The sequence below is a fragment of the Ciconia boyciana genome, chromosome 1 (genome assembly GCF_034638445.1).
Source record: "Ciconia boyciana chromosome 1, ASM3463844v1, whole genome shotgun sequence".
NCBI lineage: Eukaryota > Metazoa > Chordata > Aves > Ciconiiformes > Ciconiidae > Ciconia > Ciconia boyciana.
In genome coordinates, this window is record NC_132934.1 from 2,724,106 (window position 1) to 2,748,993 (window position 24,888).

Below are 24,888 nucleotides of genomic sequence, written 5' to 3' on the forward strand. Positions count from 1 at the left end.
CCGTTGCCCTGAGGATCTCCATCTGTGGAAGTTGTCAAGACTCACTGAGACAAAACCACGACTGACCTATCTGGTCTTCACCAGACTTCGGTTCTGGGCCAGAGGTTCAGGCAGATGAAACCGACTTCCAGAGGTCCCTTTCAACTAACGTAATTACAATCCTATGATACTGGATATGTAAATACTAAAAAAATGGTTATTAAAGATCTGGAAATAATGGTAACCCATCATTTAGGAAGTTCAAATCCAATCTGGGTTGGTATGGGCCAAAAATTGCTGTCATATGACACATACTTGTTGAGGCGAACAAAACAAGTTGGTGGTCTCAGGTAGGACCACGATCAAAGACACTTTGCACTCAACTCTAATTTCAGTCAAGACTTAGGCTTTTACTTTTCTCTGTGGTGCTAACTTCTAATAGAGCATGTTCCAGGTAGAGCAGCTGTGATTCTACCAGCGCTCAAGAAAGTTCTGTTTACATGTGACAGCGGTTCTCATGTGTTCTAGATAGAAACTACATGGCCAAGACCAGCTTGGTGTTGAGCTTCAGGTCATGAGAGATGGGGAATATTAACCTGGATTCAGCACTGAACAAACGAGGGTTATACGGATTCTGGCTGACTCCAACGCAAGATTGCTCCCACCTATGGAAGACATACCCAACGACTGCAGGGATTAATAGGCTACAGAGACCTCAAATGTGTGACTGTCTCCTTCAGGTCAAACATGAGTCACATCCGTGGGATGGTTTGTGAAACCTGATTTTGCTTTTCCAGATCCGGAGAGGAAGAAAATAATTCCGCCTGCAAGGCGTGCTGCTGCAGTATGTCCATATGCCACTTAAAGCCGTCTCCTACCTAGGCTTTACTGAATGTGCATGTTAAACTTGATTTTTAAAATCAATTGAAGCGCTGCCATAACAGTTTGCCTAAAGCTAGCAATTGCTTTTATATAACTTACAGCTCCACGATCAGCCTCAGTGGAGAACTTACACATCTGCAGATGACTTACATGAGAGCCTTGTAAAAGCTTCCACAAAAGGCAGTAACCACACTAAATGTTCCCCCAGAGGAAAAATTATCTAAAGAAATATTGAAAGCAATAGGGAGATTCAGAATCCCACGGAGAGATAACTGTGTCTCTCACTGCAAACTGAAAAAGAGGATTCAGCTGGAAATTCAGCCACGGACTCAGTTGGTGGGTCTTAACCTCTTGACATTTCAGCTGTGCAATGGAAATGGATACATCACGCAAGAGATGAAAACATCTGCAAAGCACTTCATACTGTTTTAGACACCGTGTCACTGCAAAAAAATTGAAATATAAGGACTGGAACCACAGGTGCTGCCTCAAAAGTCACACTTGTCCTTGAATGGGAAAAACTCAATTGATCAGCCATGCCTGCTCCTTAATGGATTTTGATCGTTGGAAGCCAGCCTGGAAAAACAACTAATTTGTTTACACTAATAAATAATAACATCCACTCGCTATCAAAGCATGGACCCATCATATTTGTTAGCCATTTAAATGCCACTCACTGTGACCATTCTTCTTCTTAATAACCAGTAATTTGATGGGAAGAAAGCATGCCAAAGCTACCAGTGATGTCTCCTTGGAAAGTCACAAGCGAGTGACTTCACGCACGGGATAAGCGGTGCGGGCGATGGGCTATTTACCTCCAGCAAGTCATTATTCTGCAAACAGCTGCCCACACTGACTTTTGAATGAGTTTTTCCGCTGGATTTTCAGCCACTGGAGCTTGGCCAGAAAACCATCACGCCCATCATCTACACAATACGGCGGTAAGAAACAATGGTCACACTGATGCTTTAAAGGAAAAATCCCACTCTGCTGCTATAGAGCGGAAAGATCACAGCAACTTGTACTTTTTTTTTTGGACGGAGACAGGGCAACACATTTTTAAGGCCAGTATTAGTAGTGACCACTTAGCTGGAAAGATTTATCACCTCAACATGAACTGTACAAGAACAGGCTATAAGAAGCTGTCGAGCTGCTTGTAGCCTAATTTAGTATTGATTTAAACAATTACAGCATGAAGTTTAATGCAGAATAATTTTGAGACAAATTAGTTTCATGGCTATTCAGTCACTCTTAAAAGGAAAGGGATTTGCAGTATTTTACATTGAAGGATGGAAGAATGGCAAACAAGACCATCCTCCTACGCAAATATAAAATTTACAAAGGGCAGCTACGATTTTTTTTTAAAGCATAATCTTTACAGAAACGGATGATTCATCTGTGAGGACATGATGGCATAGGATGCTAGAAAACCTCTTATCTATAAGCTAATTCAGTTCAAACATGTGCTGATAGTTATCAAAAAGCAGCTATTATCAGCCTGTGCAGTGGGAACTGATAAATTCTTGAGTCGTGTTCAAATCACAGCACCAGCTCCTGCCGCAGAAGCTTCACAAAGATCTTCAGGATAGAAAGGAGTGGGATGGTTGAACCACGAACCCCTCCACGAATGACACAAGGCAGGAAAAAGTAATGCGGCGCTGGGAGAGAGGTGCAAGGCTCATTCACGTTACACGCTATATTTTCATCATACCCATGAGGTGACGAGGGCAAAAATTTCAGGCTCCAGCACTGTCAATGCAGAAATAGCCTTTTTTTTCTTTTAATGTAAAATCAATAAAATTATTTTAGGGAGCTATTTGGATGACTTGGTTCAAAGAGGCAGCAATTTTTCTCCTCTTGCACAAAATTACCCGTCTATAATGTCGGGAACAGGCAGACATTCTGACCATGTACATTTTGACCAAGAATAATTCCAGTTCAAAATGATTTCCATCCATCATGAGAAACAAATTATAGGAAGTGGACGAGAAAATTCCAAGCCATTCTGACTCTTCAACCCCAAATGAACTTTAAGAAAATATATTGATATTATAGAACACATTTTCATGGCTACAAATGAAGCCACAATCCACAAAAATACATTATAGCATTAACAACCCAAAACAAATTTGTAAGGTTAACAACCTCCATGGTCCTGCTCCAAAGCTTGCATGTTAATATTACGATAAAGTATTCTCAGCTCTCAGTAAGGTCAGACGCCTGCACAGGCTGACTTTGGGTTCTCACTCGGTTTAATTCTCTTAAGAGAAAACAAAAGAAAGGCAAACAATACAAAATACAACACAGAATATACCTATTTATGTCCAGAGCTCAAATAACTTCAAATAACATCTTCAACAGACTCCTCAGACTGTGAATAAGTAGAATTTTGCTTTCTGTTGTAACTCATAGTTGCAATCTCCGGCTACTTTTCCTGTTCTGGAAGGCAAAACAGCCCTAAAATTTATTTTTTTCAACCCTGTTCTGAAAATCAAGTCTTGAAAGACCTCTACGTGTGTCACAGATTTGGCGTATTTCTTTTTTTCCTAGGCATTTGCAATGGTGAGGAATTACCGGCATTGCAGATAACTGCAAAATGAGGGTGTACTTTGGAATTCCTTCCCCGGTGCAGCCCCTCTCTGCTGTGCTCCTGCCATCCCCGCTCAGCCAAAGCATTCGAGTTCTTGACCTACAAAACCCCTTCTGCTTTCGTTAAAGTTGTTTTCAATACTCTGCTCTTGTTTCATGACCGTTCCGTGCACCTTTAGTGTTACGTCGTACACCTGATCAGCACTACTTTTGCAGAGCCGAGGGGAAAAAAAAAAAAAAAATGACATAAAATCCACCTTCAGCTCACGAGAGGGCTCAACAGGAGATACCCAGATAGAACCTGCTCTTGGGGCAATGCCTTGTTCTCATCTTAGAGAATCACAGAATCACAGAATCGTATAGGTTGGAAAAGACCTTTAAGATCATCGAGTCCAACCGTAAACCTAACACTACCAAGTCCACCACTACACCATGTCCCCAAGCACCTCATCCAAACATCTTTTAAATACCTCCAGGGATGGCGACTCAACCACTTCCCTGGGCAGCCTGTTCCGATGCTTGACAACCCTTTCAGTGAAGTAAAATTTCCTAATATCCAGTCTAAACCTCCCCTGGCGCAACCTGAGGCCATTTCCTCTCATCCTATCACTTGTTACCTGGGAGAAGAGACCGACCCCACCTCTCTACACCCTCCTTTCAGGCAGCTGTAGAGAGCGATGAGGTCTCCCCTCAGCCTCCTTTTCTCCAGGCTGAACAACCCCAGGTCCCTCAGCCGCTCCCCATCAGCCTTGTGCTCCAGACCCTTCCCCAGCTCCGTTGCCCTTCTCTGGACACGCTCCAGCCCCTCAATGTCTTTCTTGGAGTGAGGGGCCCAAAACTGAACACAGGATTCGAGGTGCGGCCTCACCAGTGCCGAGTACAGGGGCACGATCACTGCCCTAGTCCTGCTGGCCACACTATTTCTGATACAAGCCAGGATGCCGTTGGCTTTCTGCTCCGTGAACATTGAGGCTGAAACAATATTTATGTTGGTAATTATTTACAACGGGTTGTATTCCTCCCCTTTTCGGTTTTGATAACTGAGTTTCTGAGAAGGCTGGTAAAGCTGTACCTTGGGAAGGAAATAGTTCAGGGATGCTGTGCTGCTCCAAAACATCCTTTTAACTCATGGAGATTTTCTAAACCATGTAAAGAAATTTCCCCCCCCCTTCTAAGGAAGCTGTTCCCCTCTAGAGACTTCTGAAAACTCTCTGCTGGAATCTAATTTTGCTTCGCCTCTGTAAGAACCATCCCACACTCACAGCACCCAGACATAGAGTTAGTGACCATTAATACATGCAAAAATCCTAATGACTTCCCCCACATAATAACAATAATAATAGTTCTTACTATTATTATATATTATTATAATTTACACGTATTTCACAGATATAAACTAAGATAGAAAGCGGTCATATAAACCTTGGGAGATGTGTGTTACTTCCTAAGAACATTGCCAATATTATTCATCCCTGAGGACATGATTTTACAAATAAGAGGGAATAATTTAAAAGGATTAAAAGAGCTTGACCCAAATCACAACAAGAGTCAGAGCTGAAAGTCAGTTCATTCCTTTCAGTCCCATGCAACACATATAATTCAGAATTTTTTGGGGGGCTTCCATACTATCCTGTTACCCATCTAGTTGGGATGAGAACTGTACTTGTGGCTATTACCACTACTCCACATTAGAGCTCAAAAAAGCTGTTTCAAAAGAGACTTCTCATAGAAATACTCTGACTTCAAAGCCAAATCTCTCAAATCTCTCTTATCTGGCTGAGGAAGCAATACAGCTGCCTCGTTACAATAGCATCACATCAGTCGCAAACACGCTGCACTTGGAAGGCAGCAGACCCCACCTTTGCTCCTCCTGGTAGTTTGGCACATGTTTTTAGTCCGATGACACGGCTCTATGATTTGCAAGTATCCCCAGAACTTCTAGGGGAGGCACACATTATTGAAAATCTTGAAAATAAACTTCTATGGTAGGGGTTTAAGAAAGCTGGTAACAGTTTGTCGTGATGGCTACAAGGTGCTTTAATAATGGCGTGTGCCCGGCAAGATGCAAAGATTGCTGTTAGCTTGACATATTTAGCAAGAGAGACATACCCTCTTGCACAAGCAAAACATGAGAGCGCTTAATGTATGTATCTACCTGCATACAGAGACTGGAAGGGGAGAGACTATACTAGCCGTGACACAGGAATAGATCGCAGCTACAGACTCAATGTTGAGACAAATTTTGTGGGTCATAGAATCATAGAATGGTTTGGGTTGGAAGGGACCTTAAAGACCATCTATTTCCAACCCCCCTGCCATGGGCAGGGACATCTTCCACTAGACCAGGTTGCTCAAAGCCTCATCCAACCTGGCCTTGAACACTTCCAGGGACGAGGCATCCACAACTTCTCTGGGCAACCTGTTCCAGTGCTTCACCACCCTCATAGTAAAGAATTTCTTTCCAATGTCTAATCTAAATCTGCCCTCTTTCAGTTTAAAACCATTACCCCTCGTCCTATCACTACAATCCCTGATAAAGAGTCCTTCCCCATCTTTCCTGTAGGCCCCTTTTGGGTACTGGAAGGCTGCTCTAAGGTCTCGCCAGAGCCTTCTCTTCTCCAGGCTGAACAACCCCAACTCTCTCAGCCTGTCCTCATAGCGGAGGTGCTCCAGCCCCCTGACCATCTTCGTGGCCCTCCTCTGGACCCGCTTGAGCAAGTCCATGCCTTTCCTCATTGGATATATAGCCAGGTCATGGCTAGACATGGACAGTAAGGGACGCATTGGCAGTTCACTCAGCTCCTACCTGCAGAAGAGGCCGTTGCACACCTAGGATCTTCATGGTATCTGCGTTAGCCAATATTTTCAGGGGATCAGATGCCTTCGTCACGCCTTCAATCTCTTTATTGATCTCAGCCAGGACCTGATTGAGGAAGATGTTCTTGATGTACATGGTGAGGAACTCGCGGAGCGGACACTGCTTGGTTGGGCCAAGCTCCATGGCGTGCTCTATCTCCTGGATAAACCTGGAAAACAGAAGGGGATGAATGCAATGTAGTTAAACCATGTAGTTACTCTAAATGTGTTAGGATTGCCTTTGCCATTCCTACATCTCAGAGCCAAGCACCAGCAGCGAGGGAATGATTATGGACTGCGCCGACATGAGGCACGAAGAGTAGAAAAGGTCTATAAGGTAACCTTCAAAAAAAACCCAACATAAAATGCCAACAGCTGGTGAGACAAAGACTCAACAGCTGGAGAAGAACAGACAAAATGGGGAATTGGTGAAAAGCCACAACCCGGGCACGATTTGTGTTTATTGGTCCCAAAGTCACTGACTGCTCTATTTGAGACATACTGGAAAGATGTCTTTTTAAAAATAAAACGCCTATAAAAAAATTCAGGATGCCAGAAATCCCTTTGAAAAGGCAAACTTCCTTCTGGGGTTGGTCACTCAAATCCCATAGGTGAGTTCCCCATCTCTGAACTGAACAGCAGTATATTCCAGCTCGAAGTCTAGAGATACCACTGAAAAAAGCAATGCATATGTAGTATGCTGATACCATACTGCATTATGTATGTCTGCATTATGCTATATTTTTATTATGTGTTATTGTTTCATCCCAGGATCCCATTCCTGCGTACGCAGAATGGCATGCCGATTCTGGGAATATTTTAACACAAAAAGTTTGCCATCTCCTCCTGCAAAATATCTTTATCTCAGTGATGCCATCTGTTTAACACATAGGAGTCTTCTAGAAATTACCTCGTCATTTCTTTAACTTACATCCAAGGCAATGGAATTAATCTTCCTTTCAAAATTGTATGTATCAAAATAATAAGGAATTGAGTACCAGGAGTCATAATGGATGGAGACATGCTGTCCAAAAGGGAGAAATGTGTATGGTGTTTACACAGCCCTCTTCATCGATGCACGCAAGTGCCTCGCAATCATTTATATTTTAATCCCAGGCTGGGATTGCTTTTATCTTTGTTTTACACAGCAGCAGCAGAAGCAAGTGTTTGACCTTGGATCTCCCAATATACGTAGCAACACCCTCTGCACCCTGAAAGCCACCTCTTATTCACTAGGAAAGACTTTTTTTTGCACGAGACATCTCTAACAGTTCCAGCGTGGTTAGCATTTATTAGAGATGCCGTACCACTAACCGTTTTCCCAAACACTTCAAGGTCTGCTTAATTGTCCGTAATTTTCTGCCTCCACGTTCAGCACTCCAGATGAGGCAGCTTGCCTTCAGAGGGCTGACTGAGGAGCTCCTGTCAATTTTAGTAGCATGATATCTTTCAAATCTGAACAATTTGCTCCCTAAAGCCTCTGCGGTGTTGACTCCATCAGTCTAGAGTGACACATTTGGGCCGAGGCAGCTATTGCTTCCACGGGGGGACCCGCTTGCAGTTACGTTTGAAGACTGCCTCTCCAAAGAGAGATGCTACATGGAGAGAAATGCAAAGGATGGCAGTTTTATTCCCTGGCTTTCACAGATCGATAATGTGAATCGGCTTTATCAAACAGGGAAACAGTGGAGTCATCCGGGAAGAGAGCAGAGAGACCACCACCGAGCTTATCTCTGAAATAACAGACCTAATGTCACCAGCTTCAAGTGACAACCGCTGATGTCCTTAAGGGAACGTTGTCAAGGTTGATGGGGCCATATTAAACTAACTTACCGTATCTTTTCACGTCTGCCAATAAATTTGCCACTCTTTCTTTATAAGCTTATTTACGCAGCACTTTTGATGCGTAGAACTGACAAAAAAATGTGAATTAACTCTTACAATACCTGCACCAGGCAGCCAAATACCATTATACTTCTTTCAAAGGGAAAGGAGAGGCAGAGCAGCTTGAATTTGAAACGAGCAACTTTCAGTGAAGTGCAGGGAACAACTTTTAAACACTTTAAAAATCCAGCACATGCTTAAAAACGGCTAAACCAACATAAATGGAAGAAAACTTTTAGAGGCAGAATAGCCATGTACAAACTAGCAGCAAACTATTAGAGCTCAGATGTGCTGACCTACAGCAACTCCTTATCCCACAATAGCTTGATGGTGTTTCTAAGTGTTTCATATACCAGAGACTAAATTGCTTGTGCGAGGCCGTAGGAAAGGTCAGTGCTAGCAAAAGGTGTAATCAAGAATTTTTGATTCCCAGTATCTGGCATTAATCACCATTTCAGATCTCTCCTAAAGACCCGTGCTTTAATCTCCAGCAAACTTTACCTTGATTAGAGAACTGAGTCCTGGTGGTTGACGTGTTCTAATAGGCTTTAATTTCTTGGCATAAACAAGACTATAGTGCTTTGCTTAATACCGGTAAGGATCAAAAATATATCCCTATTTTACTTGATACAAACCATAAAGTAATCACAGATTACGAGAAAGCTGCTAGATAGTAATGACACTGCGACAGGGGATTTTTGAGTGCTCAGCAACACTTGTGATAAAGAACAAATGGTCAAGAGCTTAGGAAAGCAGATTTAAACTCAGTATCAGGAAAAAGTTATTAAGAATGGAACTGCGCACAGCATGGAGGACTACAGGATATGGATGAGAGACCTTAAGTTTGAATGTTCAGGGATAGCTTGATTAAATGATAATAGTAATGAAAAACAGACAATTTCTGAAGTCTTCATTAATCAAAAGATCTCTGCCAAAGGAAATGGAAGTCGAGAAAAGGTAAAGACAAATGTAGTATGGATGTCAGAGCATCTCTTAGAGTAAGGAACAGCCCTAAGAGTTCAGAAATTTGATACTCCAATCGTACAGGGACATTACCACTTAGTACAGCCTAAAAGAAGGACGACTGGGATCCAATGTGCTATGATCTGCTATGGTTCAAGGATGACCTCACCACGTCTTCACTGGCCAGGATAAGTCCCACATCTGCTCTGCAAATGGAGCACCCGAGGCAGCCACTGTGCAGCTCTGGCCTTCATCCCACCAAGAGGAGAACCCCACCGAGCACACGACTGGGGTGCCCAAGCAAGCATCACAAGGCTCCAGATACAGACGTACGGCAGTTTTGCACCAAGAATCCTGCTAGCACATTACATTGCAACAGTGATGTACCCTACGTGTTCTGTATTGGGAGGATTATTCAGAATGCCATTAAGAACAGAGTAATCTAATGGAAAACATTAATTTTATGTATTTCTTACGAGAACTAAGGATGCAAAGTCAAACACTGACAAGTTTGGAAAAGCAAGGATTGGAGTTGCTTGTGTCACCTTAATTCGGCCTGCTGTGCATGACGTTGCGGTATAATTTTAATTACAGAATGGCACACTATTGCTCTCATCAGCAGATCCTTGTCTTGTCCTAGGAACAGGATGGTCAGTGTTTGGACAGCAAATGTCACAGCGCTGGGACGCTGCAACTCTCTGCCGTGTGACTGGAGTAACACGCACCAGCAGCCAATTGTCATCTGCATGAATCACTGTGACACCAAGCGAGACTTCCGCCACGAAGTCCCGCGGGGCTGTCTGCACCGCTTCTCATTTCTTCATATGACTCCTGTTTGCAGGAATTTGGCCACCAGTTCTCTTATTTTCCTTGGTTCCCAATCCCTCTTGTTCATCCTACGTTTCTCCTCTCTTCTTGGCGCTTACATCAGGAAGCAACCTCCTCCAGGCAGCTGGTACGGGAGCCCAAAAACGTTGCCAGGGGAGGCAGTCCTTGCACCTTTGCAAAGTCCTTGCCCCTAGCTTGGTCCTGGTTAGCTACGGGCAGAATTGTGCCCATCAGGAACTTCAACTGCTACAAACTGGAAGCCTCTTACAAGAGTGTGAGCACTACACTTCTTCAAAGCTGTATAACTAAGCCAAATTTTGGTGTATTTTCAGGGGAACGGCAAAAGGCGCACCCTTTACACAATAGTTCTTCTTCCTGAGAAATGTGAAGATGCAAATTCCCAGCCAAAGAAAAGGTCACCAGAATTTGCCAACATGTACGATGTATTTCTTCTTCTCATTCTCAGAAAGAACAAGTATTTTGGACACATTTTTCTAAAAAAAATACCTAGCCCCAGTTGGCAATGCCACCAGCATTTCTTGTAATTTGGCTGGTGCCAAATTACAAGAAACCGAAAACGAAGTTTTTGAAATGGGAAGTATTGGGTGGCATTAAAGACCTAACAGCTATTCTCTATTTTCTGCTTGGCAGACACATACACATACATTCACAGTCACACACTGTGCTATTTATTTATTTAAATTTCAAATACTGCTGGTTAACTAATTCAAATATAATTCAGTCTCTGTAAAGAAAAAAAATGTTTAACAGCATCTAAAAAAAAAAATTCTAAGAGTACTTTCCAAAAATGTTCCCCTTTTACTCATACAAGCTATCCATGTAACTATTAAGATGTCAAAAAAGCAATTTGACCCATGACTATCCTAGAGATCAACGTTTATGTCTGTGTGTGAACCGGTGTACATGATAAGAAATCACATTTTGGTCAATGACACACTTATATAAAATGTGTAAAAATCAAAGTGGAGAAAACTTTTTGGCATTTGAATAAAGCAGAGCACCAGGGAAGGTCTGGACGTGATTCTTTAAATGGGTTTTGGACATACCCGCACGTGCGTAAATATAAATGACCAAAAAACCCGCAATTAAAAAACATTGCAATGGTGAAAGGCTGTGTCACTGAGCCCTTTTATACCCTACTATTTTCTTTTTACTCTCCAAAGAGTGAAATTTGAGATATAGCTCACTGTAAAAAGGGGCCATAAAGAAGGCCTTGGAGGAACAGCTTTGATTCACTTTCCATTTGCTCCGATTATTCTACTCGAAAAAGAACCATTTCAGTTGTAATTTAGTAGGGTTTCTGAAACAGTATCAACAACCGCATTTAAAATCATCTCTCACTGGTGCACAAAAACTGAAGGAAAACCTGTAACGGTGAACGTGCCATGGGGTGTATTCTCAAAACACGAGAGAATGAGCCATGTGGAGCATTCGGGATAGAAAATTCCCCTAACGCTGAGCAATTACACTTATTTACATAACCGCCGTATATGTCAGACCTGTAAAATGCAAGAATGCTTTCTCTGAATAAAAATGCAGAGCGAGGTGTGTCACCAGATTTTGGATAATGGTCACTGTAGGTAGCCCTGGTAATTGCCTGAAATCCTAAAAAGGCTCGTAGGGATGTCACTGCGCTGAAGGACACTTTTATGAGATGTCTGGCCAGGATGGAGTTCTTGAAGAGAGCAAATGGGGGAAAAAAAATAGAAATCTGCATCTCATCCTGAATTCAGAACCTGCATTTTCAAAATGATGCACAATTTTTGTTTTATCCTCCTATGAAAGCATTTGAGGTGATTTGTGGCTGCAATTAAGCATTCCCCTTAGACAGAAAAGCACTTTCAGTAAAATGAAGTATCTTTTTGTAAATGACAGTCATTTGGATTAAAAAAGAAAAAAAAAAAGGCAAACCATTTCAGAAAATTTAATTCATTCTAACTCACAACTTAATTGGCTATGAGGACTGTCTTACCTAGGCTGAAAGTGTGTAATAAAAAACATAAAACCTAAAAAAGCTATATGGATTGATTTAGAAACCTACAGCTCTCACCTTCCCTAGGCTTTCTTCTCTCTTCTTGTTACCAGATGTCTTCTAAAATATCATTAAAAGGAACTGAAGACATGTCATTGAAAGAGCATAACATCAACTACTCCTTTTTTAATGATGATGATAATATTATCTGAAATTCCCTCCTCAAAAAAATGAATTGACAGCAAAAAAAAAAAATATTCCGAAACCTTATTATGAAAATTTTTACAGACATTCAGCCCAAATTTACATTTCAGCTGGTTTCATTTTTGTATGATCCTAAACTGTTCTGTTCCCTCTATCTTAGTCATAAAATGGCCAAGGACCTGGAATGAACCTTTTGGTGAGCTTACACAAAGTAAAGAAACACTGATGAAACATCAGAAATCCTTTGAACCGGATACCAGTTACTGACAGAACAGCAAATCCCCAACTGGTTGTTCAGACTCCTTGCAATTAGAGATAAAATATCCAAGATGATAGGTTCTTGAAGGTTTGAAGACACATTCAAACTAAGAGAGGCACCCGGAAGATCCCAGGTTGTTCATTCCCCATCCAGAAAGCCTGCCCACCCCAACAGCGGGCGTTTTGGGAGAGGGTCAACAGAAGGGACAGCTACAGTTGATGTTCTCCTGCCAAGTTCTTTGGTAACCAACAAGGTACAGCTCTGATTCCTAATTTACCACCCTTGTGAGAACACTGCCAGGCAACGAGGTGATTTCAATAACTATGTGCAACCAAACTGCTACCTCTGCTCTTGAGCAATTATTTCAGTATATTCAGCTCACATGATGATCTAGTTGGCATAAAAGCTACTTCTCATCCATCCCGCAGTCTAGACCATCCTCTGACTCCTCTCTTCTCTGCCAAAGTGAGATCTACTGATGCTCCCGTACCAAAAGGTATTGACCATTACGCACGTACAGAATACAATAAATAGAATTAAATTAAAAAATTCACTGCAGCACAGACACCAGAGATCGTTTGTTACTGAAGACCAATCAATAGGTACTAACGTAACAGAAAGCACGTTATTTTGCATAAAAACTTGACTACAGAGAATTATTTTGGTTACATTATCAGTTACCCCAGGATTGATATTTCACCGAGGAGCACACTGCTGATAAATATTGTGGCTATAGGGAAGAGAACAGAGCTGCTGCTGTATGAAGTAAGTCCAAAGGGAGTTGTATGCAGGGGACAACAGCAGGAATAAAGGTTTAAGCTCTTCTCTAGGTGACCCAAAATGTGATTAAAATTATAATTATCATAAAAAAGTGCAAACAGCTCTGGGACACTCAATGGAGATTTAGCTACGCTAAGTGCATTTAAAATCTTAGCAAAAACAGATAAAAACCCCGCAAATATCAGACAAAAAGCATTAATTTTCTGCTATTTTGAAATATTATATAGCATAGAAAACATCCAGGAAGGTAACGACACTGGAAAATTACTACTGTTAACAGAAAACACCAAGTTTTGGGCATTTTTCACTAAAATATTAAGGTTTCAGCTTAACACAAGTTACTGGCAGTACCAGCCAGACTGGTGACCGCAACACCAAGCTGAGTTTGATGGGCTGTTTCGGGCAAATGGCCAGATCACGCTGTCAGTCCCCATCACATCCATCCCTCCCCTATACAAACAGAAATCCCCAATCAAAAAAACCTCGACTACTTGATATAGCTCTTCTGGTTCGTGTAAAGGCTTCTGAGTATGTCCCCATAGAGCTGACAGCTTTAGCGTTGGAAGATGAAAGAGTCCAGAACTTCTTTTTTTAACAGTAGCTAAAAAATAGGAGCTTTAAAGAATTGATTTCTGTGTTGTAGTTGCTCATCCATGAGATTGAGGTAAGAAATACTTCCTTCCTATGCAGGTGTAATATAAAAATAAGTATTTTGTTGCCTCTGAGGTACTACAAACACCAACACACACTCAGAAAAAAATTAAATTATAATTTAGCTATCATCTTGTGCTAAAAATACTGCTTATTTAATGCTCACCTATCACCTGAAGAACACAACTTTCTGACTTAGTGCAACTATCTCAGGACAGACTAGGTGCAATTTCTTCTGATGTCTCCAGAGGGGAATATTGGCTAGTATTTGGACCACAAGATGTAGAGCCAGAACTAATGAGATCTAAAGCTTCATAATGTATAGAAACGCGTATCTCACATGCTCAGATGCGTCTCACCGAGCCAGAACCACGAGCAGCAGCAGCAGAACCACAGCGGATTTTTGTTGGGGAGGTCGAACCTCGGAGGCAAATCTTAATGTGCTAATTACAACTTTTTCAACTGTGTAATTTGAACAGCACCCCACATTTCCATTCCCCTTCTCATGGCCTCAGGACTGTTTTAATTTGCTTTTCGGGTTGCCGTTGTAGCTAAACATCTTCATTAACATCCACCAGCAAGGGCATGAATGAAAACACCCTTCTGCTCCGACCCAGCTGAGCAAAGGTGATGTGGGTGCACCGCCGCAAAGCCTCTTCCTCGCTTTTCATTTTCATCTTGTCAGAGGTAAATCTCATCTACAGGAGTAACGATTTTCTTGACGAAGCTGGCACAAGGTAATTCATGCATCACAAACATTAGCAAGAGCCCACCCGATGGAAGGTTTCTGGCACGGCGGTTGGACTGATGCTCGTATCTCGTGGTCTCTATCCTCTCATCTCTTGCGAGGGCATGAGCGAGCTTCAAGAAGCGGCTGCATTTCCATCCGCTGCCAAACCTCAGCCAATAGCCAGGTGTGATTTTTTCAAAAGTGGTAAATCTGAACGAGGAGCAGCCCGGAGTTTTGTGAGCCTCTCGGAGAAACTGAGTTTCGAAAGGAACAAAATGGTGTAACTCGGAGTTGTTACTGTGAAATGAAGGCTATGAAATGTGTATCAACATCACAGTCCTGGGCAAAACATGGGAAAATATACTGTACAGACCACTGGAACAGGGCTACGTTACTCAAGAAACAGAAACTGGGTAGATTTTGAGCCCAGTTGTAAATTTGTAAAGGCATTAGTCTGCAGAGTTAAAAACCAATCCGTTGGCCTGTGAATTGACAGCAGCGAAAACCTAACTTTATTCCTCTTCTCTCTCTAGACACCATTCTTGCAAAGATGTTATTTCCCTTTCTGCAGATGAAACAGAGCAATTACCAGCGCCACAAATCTGCATATAGCATTTATACGTCTGGAAGACCCACGAGCAGCTCCCTCCATGAGCAGATGCGGTACAGCTGCTTCTCTTTGAGGGCAGGCAAAAGAAGAGCAACTCAAGCGTGAATCACATCATTTCATTCTGTTAATGCAGACGCACCCAAAATACGAATCATGAGTGCTACAGGGAAAGCAACACAAGCTGGAGCTATGGCAGCAGTCGCTGGTGGAGGTTTTGGGGACTTACCCCCCTCCCCACGAGCACTGGGCAGTACCTTGCACATGATGGAACTGGTCCGCTTTAGACCAAGGTGGCATCTCTATGGGGGCAACATCACTTCCATCTGCTTGGTGTGGAGAGATGATCTCCAACGTTGAGTTACGGTTTATCAGCCAAGCTGCGTAAGTGGTTGGACGTGTCCTTATCCCTGTTTGACCTGGAACTAAAGTGTGACCCATGGTTTATTTGGCATCCAGAAAGGGCCAGGAACATGCGGTTGGTAGGCACTAAGTCATCGCCACTTAGTTGTTGCACATGTACGCCCAGATATGGGATTCACTGTCCATCCTCTCTTCACTTTGCCCTGTCCTGATGCTGATGGTCCTTGATCTGCTTTCCATACCATTTTTCCACTCATGCTCCCTCTCTGCTTAAAAAGTCATCAGTAACATTGCTTTAGCAATGCATTTTTTACTACCGAGGCAGAATGACTGCTTGACATTTTGATTATTCACAATAACCAGCAAGCAAGAATCTTAACTGCGGGTGAAAACATGGCTGGGACATGGCTGAACTCTGACGTGACTTTCAGCACCAACCTAAAAATCACCCCAAGGAGCACATTTTAAGCAGCAAGCATTAGAAGGCAATGCTTACTAACAAACACTGAGTAAAGAGAAGACTCGCCTGTCTTCTACAACCAAAATGCAGCTGTGGTTTGGCCTCTTCATTTCCTTCTGAACTCCCAGCCCATAAAAATACTGGAGGGATCTGGGGCTTCGGAGCAATTTATTTACCCTATGAGGCGTACATCTCATCAGAGAAATCTATAAACTCACACCTTCTCCCTGAGAGCCCTCGGTGTAAAGCGGAGAACAGTGGCTTCAGTACATATAGCACAGTATGGGATGTAAAAGCAACGTACTGTCTGTGGCTCCTTGCAAGAGCCGTCCCATGGCGTTGACCTTACGTCCCCCTACAGCAGATGTATTCAGCTTGCTCCACATCTTCGCAGAGGTCTTTTAGATCAAACCTGAAAAACTAGAGCTTTGTTCAGATCCTAAAGACCCTCCGCAGCATACTTGTTAAGAGACGGGTTTTCACCCCGCTGCACCAAGACAAAAACCTCTTCAGAAGTCACCGTTGAGCAGCGGGTTGTGTTTGCTCCCCTCCATGAAGCTGCGTTTCAGCGGAGCTGCGTGTGCGTCTGTGCGTGTGCAGCTACACACACCAGCGTGTAACGCAGTCTCCTATCAGCCCAACCTACACGGGTGCTTTTGAGAGGTGACTTCCACTTTTATTCTGCTCACCCCCTACAGACTCCTAACTACACTATGAGGCCTCTGAGTTCATTTTGAGAACAAATATAAAGTAGCTTTATTCCCTATATGCCATGAACCTCCTTTTAATCCTTTTGAGCAGGTGCAGGTTCTTTACAATGTGAGGCTGGAAGCAGAAAAGCTGTGGTCAAATGGTTTTGTCTCTTCCTAATTTATTGAGGAACTTTTGGGGGTTGTTTGGGTATAAAGAGCCTCAGTTTCCCCATTACTGCAATGAATGTTTGCAAAGCAAGAGATCCTCCAAACTGCAGAGGGTACGGTATCATTAAGATGCCAACGAACCTGTGCACATCCAGGTAAGAGGGAAATGCAAAATGCTGCACCTCCAGCGACTGGGGACAGCAGAGCTGTGATGTGCAGCTCAGCAGCCACGGCTTCACCGTCAGCCTGAAACACAGCTTTGATGAGCTACTACGCTATCATTTCTCACTGAAATAATAAATAAATAGTATTTTATGTGGTTTAAGTTTATACCGAACTGAGGAAACACAGCTCCTAAAACCAGCCACCCCTCTGCTCTTCCGAAGCTGCGGCACCAAATCTCTCCGCTCCAGTCCCTGAAACCATAAGCTTCTAGCCCAAAACTAGACCAATGCTGAGCAAAGCCTGCCAGTTGCCTCCAAGTTACAAGATTGCTTCATGATGGAGAGGATAATCCAAAATGACCACTGAACTAAATTACCCACTGCCGATCCATTTGTAATTTAAATCCAATCCTGCAGAAGCCAGAAGATAAATGCACTAACCATGGTCAATCAATCTCTCTCTCTCTAGAAGTTCTGCGATGTATTTCTTTTTCGTGAACACAGGGCATGTGTACGCTTAGAGGCACTTTCTGCCCATGAGACGAAGTCAAACCTGTAGGATCCCACCACTTCTTCTGTTTCTAACTTACTATAAGAGTAAGGGCAACGCTCTAGTTCCCATGAAACTACAGCAGGTAGGATGATTTCACTACTACTGATGTGTTTGGTACTGTGCAAGGTAGAAAATACATACAGCCTTGCTTAAAAAGCATCATAATTTTAAACAATCTTGACAGTCAATTCTAAATGAATTCTATGCCTAGCGCATAGAAATATTGCAGGGTGTCATTAAAGGCGTATAAAACACTTTAGCATCATGCATTGATAAAGACGTTAACAGAACCATCATATAATGGCATCCTGTTACGCAAAGTGATCTGAAATATGAAGTTCACTAACTTTAGCTTTTCGTATTATTAAATCCTATTTCTTTTAATGCCATATCACATTCAGTTTGTTGACCACCACTGAAATGTAATGATACCCCCCCTCAACTTCACATTCTCTCCTGAGCACAACAGCTTTGTAAAAATTAACTTATTATTCATATTATTTTTAAATCTGATCTCGTGGCACATTCTTCATGCTCAAACCCCACAGCTCTCAATCTGGCCCCTGTAAAAAGTAACATATGCTGACTATAAATCTTTAAAATGGCTCTATTAATAGAGTAGCTGTGGTGACAGCTTTATAAATGGGCACCATCTTTATGCAAACTGTTTTTTATTAGATTGCATTATAATGATTTGTAATACGAATGCAAGGATGGCTTTGGAGCGGACGGCAGTGCGGAACAACTCCAACCAGCCAGCGGTTTCAAAGCCCGTGAATTTGGTGTGGCAGATTGTGTGCGCTTACAACAACAGACACTATCAGATTAGCTTTGCTACACCTCTCTGCTCCTCTGCTTTTCCCAATCAGATAGCAAACAGCCTAATAACTGGCTCTGTGTCTGTCAATCCAATTACTTCCTATTTGCTACGTACTGACACTCCATTAAATAAGGGGACAGATGGCACATCTTTCATTATCATCCAACTGACTGATTAGCCTCCGGTGTGCAGATGGGCGTACGGCCAATCCGTTAAATCAGGGGTTACTCCAAAAAACACATCGGGGCAAATGAAAAGCCCAAACCAAGAGATCGTAACTGGAGTATCGGGGCTTGATGGAGCTACAGCCTCCAGGAGCATGTAGGGCCAAGTTTAGACATCCTGCTGTAGACACCTAACTTAGGCATCGTAACACTGTGGCACCTACAGGGAAGGGCTGATGAGTGATTCTGGCTGTCCTCTCTGCAGGAGTTGGCCTTCCTTTTAGTCAATGTGGTGAAACGGCCAGGAGGCCCAGTTCAACCATCAGTTGTAGGATGGTAGCATCCCACAACCCATTTGCAAGGATCTGGGAAATGCAGTTCCATGGACAGCCCTGCTCTCTTCACGTGCCTAGACCACTTCCATTTTACAGTAAGAAATAAGACACCATTACCACAGAAATCTGTGGTAGAGCATTAAGTCCCTCTATCCCAGTCAACATCAAGTTCACCCCTTAACCCTCCTTTCCATTTTTTAATCCTGTACCCAATGCTGCCAAAGATATGGTCCTGAAACACATCAGACGGAGTAGAATAACATAGATCCTAGATCATTTCCATGTACCTTATTGCCTGACTTGAGAATCTGGATGGGACAATATCTGGCTAATCAAGGAAGTTGCTCTGTGTTTCAGTAAGACCCAAATTACAGAATCACAGAATCACAGAATTGTATAGGTTGGAAAAGACCTTTAAGATCATCAAGTCCAACCATAAACCTAACACTACCAAGACCACCACTACACCATGTCCCCAAGCACCCCATCCAAACGTCTTTCAAATACCTCCAGGGATGGTGACTCAACCACTTCCCTGGGCAGGCTGATCCAATGCTTACAACCCTTTTGGTGAAGTAAAATTTCCTAATATCCAGTCTAAACCTCCCCTGGTGCAACTTGAGGCCATTTCCTCTTGTCCTATCACTTGTTACCTGGGAGAAGAGACCGACCCCCACCTCTCTACACCCTCCTTTCAGGCAGTTGTAGAGAGCGATGAGGTCTCCCCTCAGCCTCCTTTTCTCCAGGCTAAACAACCCCAGTTCCCTCAGCCGCTCCCCATCAGCCTTGTGCTCCAGACCCTTCCCCAGCTTCGTTGCCCTTCTCTGGACACGCTCCAGCACCAAAATGTCTTTCTTGGGGTAAGGGGCCCAAAACTGAACACAGGATTCGAGGTGTTTCACAAATTCATTTGTTCAACACAAATTTGTTTAACACAATTTGTTCAACACAAATTCATCAATGGTGAAAGTCTACTCACACACCATAGAATATCAGTATAAGTAAAAGAGGTGGATTTATAAGTAAGGAAACTGAGGCAAAGAGTAGCCATTGCTGAACACCCAGGAACAGGATCTGCACACCCAGGAAGAGGATGTATATGTACAATGGGCCTAAAATTGAGAACATAAAAGCCTTCCTAAGGTCACAGTGTCTCCATAGCCAAGTCACGGGCAGACCCAAGAAACACACAGACCACCCAACAGTCAGATCTATTAATGAGGGAATTGGCCAGACCCATGCTGCAATGACTTGGGTTCCTTTTTTGCCTTCCTCATCACCGAGGATGATGACTCAGTTTGGCAGGATCTTGAGAATCCCTGCCATCCCAGTATGAACAGCAATGCCCAGAGGGTACTAGAACCCATAAACACACAGCTGGAGCAAACAGGGAGGTGACTGCACTAGAAGGAGGGAAGCTTTAATGTGCTGAGCCACTTTAAGCAGGCAACTTCAGAGCTCTTTAACGAGGATAACAATTTTATGGTCTTGGTTTGAGGAAAAAAACATAGTCATTGAGTACATCATCATCTTTTCCAAATTATTCTGTTCCTTACTGATTAGGGAGTAGCTATATTCTGCACTAAGCCCATCTCTGTGTATTCTTTCTGTCTTCTGAGGACAAACATGATAAATCTAGGGCCACGTCAAAATTAGGAGCAACGAGTAAATAAATATGAAGCCTCCTTTGAAGATTCTTCTTCCTTATCAGTCTGTCGTAATGAATACCTGTCGCTCTGCAAAGGAAATCAAGAAGTGGGGAAAGATGTTGGTTTGAGAGGCCCAGGGAGAGAATGAATATATTGACCTCCAATAAAAAGATGCGCTCGTGCCTCTGGTACTCCTCCATCTGACCCAGAGGGACCTTCGAGGAGATTTCAGTTACTATAGCTAATTCAGCTCCTGACATTTGTCAATTAAGGGACCAAATAATGCAAATCAATGACATTTTTTCTCCACGTGTCCACGTAACCCACAGAAAACAGAATGGCATCCCTACTGATTTTCACGTAGAGCAGAGAGTTGACTTGAGATGCTACTGAGTTGGGTTGGGTTTTAACCATACTTAATCACACTAAAATTATGAGACACGAGTATGCACATTACAATTCACTGCAAGACACCCAGGTAAGCAAGCACACAAATATTAGAGTGCAATCTGAGCACAATTACTTTACTTTCTCACCGACCTCGGCATGCAACACCGTAGAGGAAAGCTCAGCGCCTTTCATGCCATGAATCTGGCACTCAGCGTAGCTGTGTCTGTGCTGCTGAGTTACAGCTATTTGCACAGGAACGCAATGATCCTGTATATAAATAGCTGCCAGCGTAAAGATATTGCATTTTTGAGATCTAGATTACAAATCAATGCAACGTTAAGCTACACGCAGTTTCAACCTAATCACATTCATTAGGAAGTTGGCAGAAAAACTTAACTCAATTGGGGCATGCTAATATTGCTATTTAGGAAGGCAAGAAAAAGTGATCAAAGAACCAGCTGTGCTCCAGGCTCTAGTCATTAATAAGTGCACACCTTGTCTACAGAGCCAGAGCTGCAGAAAAAGAAACAACGGAAAGTTTACCATATGCCCTTGAAGATATTTATGGCAGGGAAATTCCACCACAATTTCAGTAGCCACTACTATTTCTCTGAAAGGTTGAGATGAGGCTCAGTGGGCTCGTTTTACTAGGAGAGATGCCTGCAGAACGTGTTTGGGGAAAACAGAAACAGCTTCCAGAGTAAATACAGATGAAAAGCAGGTATCTGAATTGCCTCTGATCATCCACCTCATTTGGCATCCAGGGTCTGGTCCAAGCTAATGAGGAAAATGGATTTGCATCATAACGGACCCGAGCAACAATGCTGTGCTACTGCAGGCAGCAAATTTGGACAAATTGGATGCTGTACTTCCATTAAAGTTCTCATTCCTCTTCTCAAAAGAGTGAGGGTATTTTCTTCAATGTCCTCAGCAATTCCTGACACCAGGAGTTACATTCTTCAAAATTAAACTAATTTAACTAGTTAAACTAATTCCCTGTGTAGTTCCATTTGTGTATGACTTTTTTTTTCAACTCCTGATCTTAAAAATTAAAACGAGGAATTACTGACAGATGATGTCTTCTGCCCAGACAGTTGGTTTCTGTCCACAGAGTGATCCTTATAAAACACACATAATTCATTAGCCTAATAAAGTGAGTGAAGTTGCTGTAAAACACAGCATAAACATATAAGGGCTATGTTGCCATCGGGAAAGCTATTTTCTGACCCCGGTATACGTCATTTTATGTTCATATGCGTGACAGTTTTACTATCCTATAATTACTTTGCACAGATGAGCAAAGCATTAGGCTCTGTAAACGTATAATTGTATAAAATGGGGCTGTAAGAACAGTCTAAGGCACACTCCGACTCTTGATTACAGACTATCAAATCAAAGGACCCATGTTTTAGAGTGAGAGAAAATTATCTTTAGACACAAATGCAGAATAAGAGAACTGAATGCAGCATATCCACTAGACACGCTCCTTACCGAGCTCACAGATCAGGGCTGGAAGAGGCCGGTAAGATGTCACTGAGGTTGTAGAGCCTTTCCATCCCACAACGTGGGACACAAACTGCCTGGTAGTGCTAACGGTGACTCTGCGGATGACTTCGTCCTCCCACTACCATAAATCAGTGCTTGCAAATGCACAGGTTAAATCATTTTCGATGGCATAAGGCGATGTGACTTGTGCTTCCCTGCATCTATGAGATCTCCTGCGACGTTATGAGTTGAAAGAGGAACTCTCCTCTGAAACGTGCATAACATTTCAGCAAGGATGGGGAAACTCCTGTTTATGATTGTACGGGAATTACACTAATTAAGGATACGTAACAGATGGGCTGATAAAAGAGGCTTTCATCCATAGCGATCCCACCCTGCCCTGCCAGTCAGCACCACTCCAACTGAAACGGGCTGGCAGCTTTCTGGTATCTCCACTTCCCAGCTAGAAAGTGATGGGCTGTGGTGTTACGCTCAAAATCTTATTATTTGCAAAAGGGACACCCCACATGCACAGAGCCAGGAAGCTGTTAGCCTAATTAACTCTTAACTATCTCTCAAAATACAGCAAAGAGTTGTTATTAGTTCTTATTAGTCCAGTTACAATAACACTATCACAGGGTCAACGCAAAGCTTATGGCCTTCTGTTAGGGATGGCAAAACCCACACATTTATTGGGCTACGAGGATGTTTCTTACAGCGATAGGGACAGGCGTTCTCCCAGTGTGAATTCAAAAGTCCCCCTGTAAATGAAGCCTCATGCCTGTGTTTATATTCTGCAAGGCATGACAAATCTTGGAGCAAGTCCTGTGAGCTCGGGAAGACGAAACAGGTGGGAATAAATCCTGAGAACCACAGAGATATCATTCGGCAGCAATCTTACAAAATATGACTATGCTTTTCTGATAGAAAACGTTACTTTTGTGGCTACTTGCACTGTAAATTGTGCTCAGTTTCTTCACATTCTCTTCTAGCAACTCTCACATTTTTTCATTACCAAAACCAGGAAAAAATGTGAGTAAAACTATGGGAAATGCAGCAATGCAGATTCTGCAACTTCATGGATAGGATGGATGTTGCAGCAGTTTTATTTTGGATTTTTCCATGAATTTTATTTTCCTGCATTGCAAAACTGCACCAGGAATCAGGATCCTAATGCTTGTCCTAACTCAGCCAGCCTGTGTGAAACATTTTAGTCCTCTGCATTTCATCTTTTCCCTCTAACTAATAATGTGAATAGTGCTTGAATGCGGTGAATAATTTATTATTTTTCCAAATTTATTATTATGCCAAATTTATTCTTGTAAAGAAATACATTTTCAGAATATATTGATTTTAGGCATCATGTACCAGACAACTTAAAGGAGCCCTACCTTCAGAAAGTACCTAAAATTTGCTTTTTGAGAATGCAGCTTTCTGGGCAAAACATCATCAACTAAAATGCCCCAAATCATCATTTGCATTTGAAAATAGATACGTTAAAGCACTGTGATGGTTAAATCCTGACATGGAAAGCTGTATTTGAAAAGATGGCATTTGCACTTCACCCTCTGCAGCTCTAAGTCTTATCGTACTGCAAAAATATCTAGGAATTTATCCTTGTACCTCAAAGAGCCAGATTATCAGCATCGATAATTAGGCTCCTCTTCACCCCAGTACAGCTGGACAGATGAGAAACCTTCCCTGCTTTCCTGTGCCAGCACACATCACCTGTGACCTGAAGAGGACACCTTTTGGGTGAACGCATCTTTCAGTCTCCAGGAATATTTAATCCATGAACCTCCCTGCTAAAATTCTCAACTGGGGGCAGTCGAAGTCTCAGAGGTGCCTTAACCCAGGCCTTTCCTTTGTGTTTCTCCAGTGCTGCCTTGATTATAGAATCAGAGAATCATAGAATCATTTAGGTTGGAAAAGACCTTTAAGATCATCGAGTCCAACCGTAAACCTAACACTACCAAGCCCACCACTACACCATGTCCCTACGCACCTCATCCAAACGGCTTTTAAATACCTCCAGGGATGGGGACTCCACCACTTCCCTGGGCAGCCTGTTCCAATGCTTGACAACCCCTTCGGTGAAGAAATTTTTCCTAAGATCCAATCTAAACCTCCCCTGGCGCAACTTGAGGCCATTTCCTCTCGTCCTATCACTTGTTACCTGGGAGAAGAGACCGACCCCCACCTCTCTACACCCTCCTTTCAGGCAGCTGTAGAGAGCGATGAGGTCTCCCCTCAGCCTCCTTTTCTCCAGGCTGAACAACCCCAGGTCCCTCAGCCGCTCCCCATCAGCCTTGTGCTCCAGACCCTTCCCCAGCTTCGTTCCCCTTCTCTGGACACGCTCCAGCCCCTCAATGTCTGTCTTGTACTGAGGGGTGGATTCCTTATATCCGTACTGGAAAACCTATTTCTTCTGCCTGGAAGT

The 24,888-nt window shown here is 42.8% G+C and overlaps 1 protein-coding gene across 1 annotated transcript in view; it reads right to left on the bottom strand.

Annotated features, from left to right (window-relative positions):
* EXOC4 (exocyst complex component 4) overlaps positions 1-24,888 on the bottom strand; it is a 421,757-nt gene that overhangs the window by 105,431 nt on the left and 291,438 nt on the right. Inside the window, exon 11 of the mRNA XM_072857159.1 lies at positions 6,257-6,476. Coding sequence (XP_072713260.1) covers positions 6,257-6,476 — 220 coding nt within the window. The remainder of the gene's footprint in view (positions 1-6,256; positions 6,477-24,888) is intronic.